The sequence below is a fragment of the Gorilla gorilla genome, chromosome 20, assembly GCF_029281585.2.
Source record: "Gorilla gorilla gorilla isolate KB3781 chromosome 20, NHGRI_mGorGor1-v2.1_pri, whole genome shotgun sequence".
Taxonomy (NCBI): Eukaryota; Metazoa; Chordata; class Mammalia; order Primates; family Hominidae; genus Gorilla; species Gorilla gorilla.
In genome coordinates this window covers 66280566-66287541 of record NC_073244.2, presented here as the reverse complement: position 1 = coordinate 66287541, position 6976 = coordinate 66280566, and the positions used below count along the sequence as shown (strand labels likewise).

At 53.3% G+C, this 6976-nt stretch overlaps 1 protein-coding gene across 1 annotated transcript; it reads left to right on the top strand.

Moving 5' to 3' along the window:
* The first annotated feature begins 268 nt into the window (after positions 1 to 268).
* LILRA4 (leukocyte immunoglobulin like receptor A4) lies at positions 269 to 6032 on the top strand. The gene is made up of 7 exons (XM_019014803.4): positions 269 to 387; positions 573 to 857; positions 1018 to 1317; positions 1557 to 1853; positions 2107 to 2409; positions 5269 to 5319; positions 5469 to 6032. The coding sequence occupies exons 2-7, from the start codon at positions 701 to 703 to the stop codon at positions 5660 to 5662; spliced, it is 1302 nt and encodes a 433-aa protein (XP_018870348.2). The 5' UTR covers positions 269 to 387; positions 573 to 700; the 3' UTR covers positions 5663 to 6032.
* Positions 6033 to 6976: the final 944 nt, after the last annotated feature.

The window sequence follows — 6976 nt, the reverse complement described above, 5'->3', positions numbered from 1 at the left end:
CCTGGGGAGGGGCAGTTCCTCTTTCTGTCGGTGTGCTGATGGGACGACCTCGTGATGGGGAGGACCCAGCCTCCGCGTGCCCGCACACCATGTGTCTGTCTGTGTCTACGGGCACCGTGGCCACACCTGCCTGCACAGCCAGGGCCAGGAGGAGATGCCATGACCCTCATTCTCACAACCCTGCTCTTCTTTGGTGAGATCTTAAGAGGGGGAGGAGAGACCCTAGTCTAGGAGAGAGACCCCAATCCATAGCCATGCCCTAGTCAATTAGGGCATCCCAGGGGCTCAAGGAAAAGAAGAAGACCTGCTCAGCCTTCGGAGGCAAATCTCTCACAGGGAACTCTCTTCCAGGGCTGAGCCTGGGCCCCAGGACCTGGGTGCAGGCAGGTGAGTCTGTCCCCAGCTGTCCTAGGTCCCTCCTCCTCTATGGGGACAAGGGACCACCCCTGGGCAGCTGGGGGTGAAGACAGCAGTTCTGGGCTGACTGATGGGGATGAGGGGGTTCCTGGGGCTGAGAGCTGGGATCTGAGGGTTGAGGACATCTTGGGACCTAACCTGTGATTTCCTTCCAGAAAACCTACTCAAACCCATCCTGTGGGCCGAGCCAGGTCCCGTGATCACCTGGAATAACCCCGTGACCATCTGGTGTCAGGGCACCCTGGAGGCCCAGGGGTACCGTCTGGATAAAGAGGGAAACTCAATGTCGAGGCACATATTAAAAACACTGGAGTCTGAAAACAAGGTCAAATTCTCCATCCCATCCATGATGTGGGAACATGCAGGGCGATATCACTGTTACTATCAGAGCCCTGCAGGCTGGTCAGATCCCAGCGACCCTCTGGAGCTGGTGGTGACAGGTGAGAGGACACTCAGGGGTCCCAGCCCCAGGCTCTGCCCTCGGGAAGGGGGTCGGCTCTCAGCTCTCGAGGGGTCTCCCTTCTCACAGCCCAGCCTTGTGGGATAAGGTGGGAGGTGTGAGCCCCATTTAAACACGGCTGCCTTTTTTTCTCTTGAAAGCCTACAGCAGACCCACCCTGTCCGCCCTGCCAAGCCCTGTGGTGACCTCAGGAGTGAACGTGACCCTCCGGTGTGCCTCACGGCTGGGACTGGGCAGGTTCACTCTGATTGAGGAAGGAGACCACAGGCTCTCCTGGACCCTGAACTCACACCAACACAACCATGGAAAGTTCCAGGCCCTGTTCCCCATGGGCCCCCTGACCTTCAGCAACAGGGGTACATTCAGATGCTACGGCTATGAAAACAAAACCCCGTACGTGTGGTCGGAACCCAGTGACCCCCTGCAGCTACTGGTGTCAGGTGAGGAAGCCGTAGCTTTTCCTTATACAAAGTCAGGGCACCAGGTGAGCTGTTGGGAGCCTTACCCTCGGGCTAGCCCATGCAAGAAGAAAAGATGAGGGGAAGATGGGGGCCCTGGGGACACAAATACAGAATGAGAAAAAAACAAGGACGCTGGAAACCCTAGTGAGGAAGGCTACAGAATGAAGGGGCGGGGGAGGAACCAGCCGCTCCGAGTCCCGACTCATCTTTCCCTCCAGGCGTGTCTAGGAAGCCCTCCCTCCTGACCCTGCAGGGCCCTGTCGTGATCCCCGGAGACAATCTGACCCTCCAGTGTGGCTCTGATGTCAGCTACATCAGATACACTCTGTACAAGGAGGGGGCCGATGGCCTCGCCCAGCGCCCTGGCCGGCAGCCCCAGGCTGGGCTCTCCCAGGCCAACTTCACCCTGAGCCCTGTGAGCCGCTCCTACGGGGGCCAGTACAGATGCTACGGCGCACACAACGTCTCCTCCAAGTGGTCGGCCCCCAGTGACCCCCTGGACATCCTGATCGCAGGTGAGGAGCCCAGCGGGTTCAGTCAGGGACCCAGGCTCTGCACAGGCCCTGCCGGGGGAGCCCAGGTGGTGATGGCCGGGATGACGGGTGGGGTCCCAAGGGAGGGAGAGACAGAGAGAGACAGGGGATGGGTGGGGAGGGGGAGACTCAGAGAAGACAGAGACAGACTGAGGGTCCCAGAGAGAGGACTGGTGGGGAGGTCTCAGCTCAGAACAAGGTGGGGCAGCCCCTCACCCATCCTTCTTCTCTCCAGGACAGATCCCTGACAGACCCTCCCTCTCAGTGCAGCCGGGCCCCACAGTGACCTCAGGAGAGAAGGTGACCCTGCTGTGTCAGTCATGGGGCCCGATGTTCACTTTCCTTCTGACCAAGGAGGGGGCAGCCCATCCCCCGCTGCGTCTAAGTTCCACTTACAGAGCTCATAAGTACCAGGCTGAATTCCCCATGAGCCCTGTGACCTCAGCCCACGCGGGGACCTACAGGTGCTACGGCTCACGCAGCTCCAACCCCTACCTGCTGTCTCACCCCAGTGAGCCCCTGGAGCTCGTGGTCTCAGGTGAGGGCGCTGACCCTGTCCTCTCTGAGCTCAAAGGGGTTCTTGGAAATGAAAAAGGAGAGCTTCCAAGAGAGTGTCCGTCCGTCTGTCTCACTTGCTGCCCCACTTCTTCCTCCATCAACGCCGGCCTTTGTGAGCCCTGAGCCTCTCTCAGCTCAGGCCCTGCCCCCAGGAGAGTTCAGGACACTAAGAAAACAGGACAGTGAAGGGGGAGGGTCCACAGGGGAGGGCCCAGCCCATGGAAGGGTGGAAATACATGGGGAAGGTCCGAGGGGAAGGTCCACCCTATGGGAGGGTGGAAATAGATGAGGACTTCCCACCCTGGGCTCCCACCCCTGAAGTCTCAGTAGGGTAAAGAGTGGAGAGGGCTGCAAGGAGGTGGGGGTGAGCCTTGGAGGAGATGAGATTAGACTGAGGGTGGAAGACGGAGGCCCCACCTGCTCCCTTCCTGATGTCTCCATCTCAGAATCAACATCTGGGTGTCCCCAACCTCTAAGTCCTGACCCCGTGGGAGATGAAAGCGCAGTTACTCTGACCCAGTATAATATTCTAGACTCATCTCAACCTTATCTCCAATATTCAGGAAAGGGATCTGTTCCCCAGAGGAACAGAGGGGAGAGTGGACAATAAGGGCATGGTCCACGTGGCTTCCTGGGGCTCTGAGGATGGAGCAGGTGTTCCCTCTGTGGTGGTCAGAGGGGAGGGAGGTGTCCTAGAACCAGGCAGGAAGAAGGGAGCAGCGATAATAGGTGGAAGAGTCAGGTCTGTCCTCCCCTACCTGAGCAGGATTTGGGGTCCGGGGATCCAGGCCTGACGTGGACAAGGGGAAGATGCTGGGGCTGATGTTTATATCAGCCATAAAAAATTGGAAATTTCACGTTTGTATTTCCAAATTGTAAGCCCATCTTTCTCATCTCAAATATGAATATATACATAGTTACATATATATTTTTAAAACAAATATCTAAAGCCACATATACATATGTATCTATAATCATTGTATTCATCTGTTCTCACACTGCTATAAAGAACTACGTGAGGCCGGGCACGATGTCTCACGCCTGTAATCCCAGCACTTTGGGAGGCCAAGGTGGGCCGATCACCTGAGGTCAGGAGTGAAAGACCAGCCTGGCCAACATGGCGAAACCCCGTCTCTACTAAAAATACAAAAATTAGCTGGGCATGGTGGCGGGTACCTGAATCCCAACTGCCTTGGAGGCTGAGGCAGGAGAATCACTGGAACACGGAGGCAGAGGCTGCAGTGAGCTGAGATCGCACCACTGCACTCCAGCCTGGGGGACAGAGCAAGACTCCGTCTCAAAAACAAACAAACAAACAAACAAAAACCTACCTGAGACTGGGTAATTTATAAAGGAAAGAGGTTTAATTAACTCACGGTTCCACAGGCCATACAGGAAGCCTGGCTGGGGAGGCCTCGGGAAACTTACAATCATGGCAGAAGGCGGAGGGAAAGCAGGAACTTCTTCTATGGCTGGAATAGGAGGAAGACAGAGAAGGGGGAGGTGCTACCCACTTTTAAATAACAAGATCTCGTGACAACTCACTATCATGAGAGCAGCCGGGGGAAGCCAATCACCTCCCACTGGGCCTCTCCTCCAACACTGGGGATTACAATTCAACATGAGATTTGAGAGAGACACAAATGCAAAGCATGTTAATCACATATATTTTATAAGCCATGTTAATCACATATTTTATATGAATATATGTGCTATGGACATATATAGACACAAACATATATTCAAGTATTCAATCCTATGCTTAATATTTTTCATCAGATTTTTAAATATTTATTTGTTTTTATTTTTTATTATTATTATTATTTTTTGAGACGGAGTCTCACTCTGTCGCCCAGGCTGGAGCGCAGTGGTGCGATCTCGGCTCACTGCAAGCTCCGCCTCTGGGGTTCATGCCATTCTCCCGCCTCATCCACTCAAGTAGCTGGGACTACAGGAGCCCACCACCATGCCAGGCTAATTTTTTTTTTTTTTGTATTTTTAGTAGAGATGGGGTTTCACCGTGTTAGCCAGGATGGTCTCAGTCTCCTGACCTTGTGATCCGCCCGCCTCAGCCTCCCAAAGTGCTGGGATTACAGGCGTGAACCACCGCGCCTGGCCTTTATTTTTTATTTTACTTTAAGTTCGGGTATGTTTTTAAATATTTGCTTTTCACCTTCCAATCCAGGTTCATACTTCAAAAAAGCAGAAATGATGTTTTTCTGTCCCACTTAGTCATTATCATTTAGAAAAGAATACATTTTCATATTTAAGTATATCACATTGTAGGTGTTCCTAACTATATGAAGAATTAGTTAACAAGACATTAAATGGATGATGAAACCACAGGGGAGCTGTCTGAGGCAGCACACAGTGGGGGCCGTTGCAGCCTCCAGCCCTTGCTTGTGCTCCTGACTTCCAAGAGTGGCTGAGGACCAACTCCTCATCCACAGAGACTGGGTCCTCATCCACTGAAAAATGGAAATTTCTGTCTCTGGGGGAATTAGTTGTTGTGTTCTTGTTGCACAAGATTTCACATCCAAGACAGCACACAAGAGCTCAATTCTTTCTAGTTGGGAGATCATTCTTCTTACTAATCCTGAGCTCCTGGGCTCAAGTAAACTTTGTTTCAAAGTGACTCAGGCACAAGATCTGAATTCCCAGAGCACAGAGAGGTTGAAAAACCCAATGACGTACCAGGGGAGGCCTGTGAGAACAGAGAATGTGTTCACTAAGGATCTACATAAAGTCACTCCATGAGAGGTGGAGGAATATAAGAATGCATTGCCCAGGGGAGAGGCTCTTCAGCTTCTCACCAACATCCTTATTCTTTGATTCTTAGGAGCAACTGAGACCCTCAATCCAGCACAAAAGAAGTCAGATTCCAAGACCGGTGAGTGAGGAGATGCTCCCAGTTATGGGGCTGGGCACAGAGGGTCAGGTCCTGTCAAGGGGAGGTGGGTACCCTGGGTGGACATCCAGGGGTCTTTGGTAATTGTGATCTGCCCTGACCTCTGTGACCTCTTTGTCCACCATCCCTAGCCCCACACCTCCAGGATTACACAGTAGAGAATCTCATCCGCATGGGTGTGGCTGGCTTGGTCCTGCTGTTCCTCGGGATTCTGTTATTTGAGGCTCAGCACAGCCAGAGAAGCCCCCCAAGGTGCAGCCAGGAGGCAAACAGCAGAAAGGACAATGCACCCTTCAGAGTGGTGGAGCCTTGGGAACAGATCTGATGATCTCAGGAGGTTCTGGAAGACTGGGGCAGCAGTTGGGGAAGTGTCTGCTGAGAATATCAAGGGGAAGAAGCATGGGTCAGGTGCAGGAAGATGTCTGGGTGTCTGTAGAAGATGCTTCCTCCATTAACCTGTGGTGCTTTCCTCCTCATTGTCGACTCCCCTTGACTGCCCCTCCCTTCGTTTTTCTTCCCTATGATGTAAGGCTTCACCCCTATGGTGGGTTTGGGTCCGCCCCTCTGTGACCTCATGCTCTGCTCCACTTTCAGGTAATACATCTTTCTTTATTTCTAACTACTGCATTTTCTAATGTGTGTTACTGGGACTATCTCTTCAGCTCATAACATGGAATTTGCTTTTGATAATTAAATCCATGGGCAAAAATCAGATTCATGTTTGGAAAATTTAAGTTCAAAGTGATGCTGTACCACCTGTCACTCTTCATCTGTAGTTTCTCCAGAAATACAGTCACTAGGAATCAAAAGAGAAGTGTTTGATGGAAAAGCCTGCTGTTGTGCCCATAGACTGGCTTCCTGAACAACAACAAAAAAGTTTTCTAAAAAGCATTTATTTGTGGAATTTGTTGATGACTATGGTATAAACACTCCCTTCATGGGCACCTTCAAGATTGTCACATGACTGCACCTCCCCCTACCTGCTATCACACCGCAGTTGGAGCTGGTGGTCTTGGGTGAAAGGCCCTGACCCTGTCCTCTCTAAGCTCAGAGACTCAGCTCAGGCCCTGCCCCCAGGAGAGCTCTGGGCAGAGATGGAGTGAAGGGGGCTCTGAGGGAGGCTCAGCCACAGAGGAATTCACCCCTCAGAGGAGAAGAAGCCAACAGGAGTTCTCCCTCTTCTCCTTCACCTGGAGTCCAGAAGGTGCTAGGTGGGAAGAGGGAGGGTCTTGGAGAGGCCACCGGGCAGATGGAGAGGAGAGCTTTGAGTGGAGGTGGGGACTCCAGGATAGCTCCAATTCCTCACTCCCTTTCTGTGCTCATTCCCAGGACCCTCCAGGGGCCCCAGCCCCCCACCCATAGGCTCCTTCTCCATACCTGGTGAGTCATTGAGGCCTCTGGGCTCAGAGGGAGGGCAGCCTCCCCCAGGGCAGTCCTGAGTCTCCCAGATGATCCCATTCCCCTCAAGGACTCAAGCACGAGCTTCCCTCCAGGGAGCTGAGGCAGAGCCAGAGGAGGGGCCACAGGCTCCCCGGGGCTCTGAGGCTGGGCTGGTGAGGGGCAGGGGGTCGAGGCAGAGAGAGATGTTGGGGCCCAGCCTGGGGGAGGAGCAGCCGGGCTGACGTGGGGAGCAGGGCAG

Excerpts from the sequence above, each read along its gene's own strand:
- LILRA4 (XM_019014803.4), top strand. The coding sequence starts at position 701 with ATGTCGAGGCACATATTAAAAACACTGGAGTCTGAAAACAAGGTCAAA. Across the intron at positions 1,854-2,106 it reads CCTGGACATCCTGATCGCAG|GACAGATCCCTGACAGACCC; the intron begins GTGAGGAGCCCA and ends TCTTCTCTCCAG. Across the intron at positions 2,410-5,268 it reads CCTGGAGCTCGTGGTCTCAG|GAGCAACTGAGACCCTCAAT; the intron begins GTGAGGGCGCTG and ends TTTGATTCTTAG.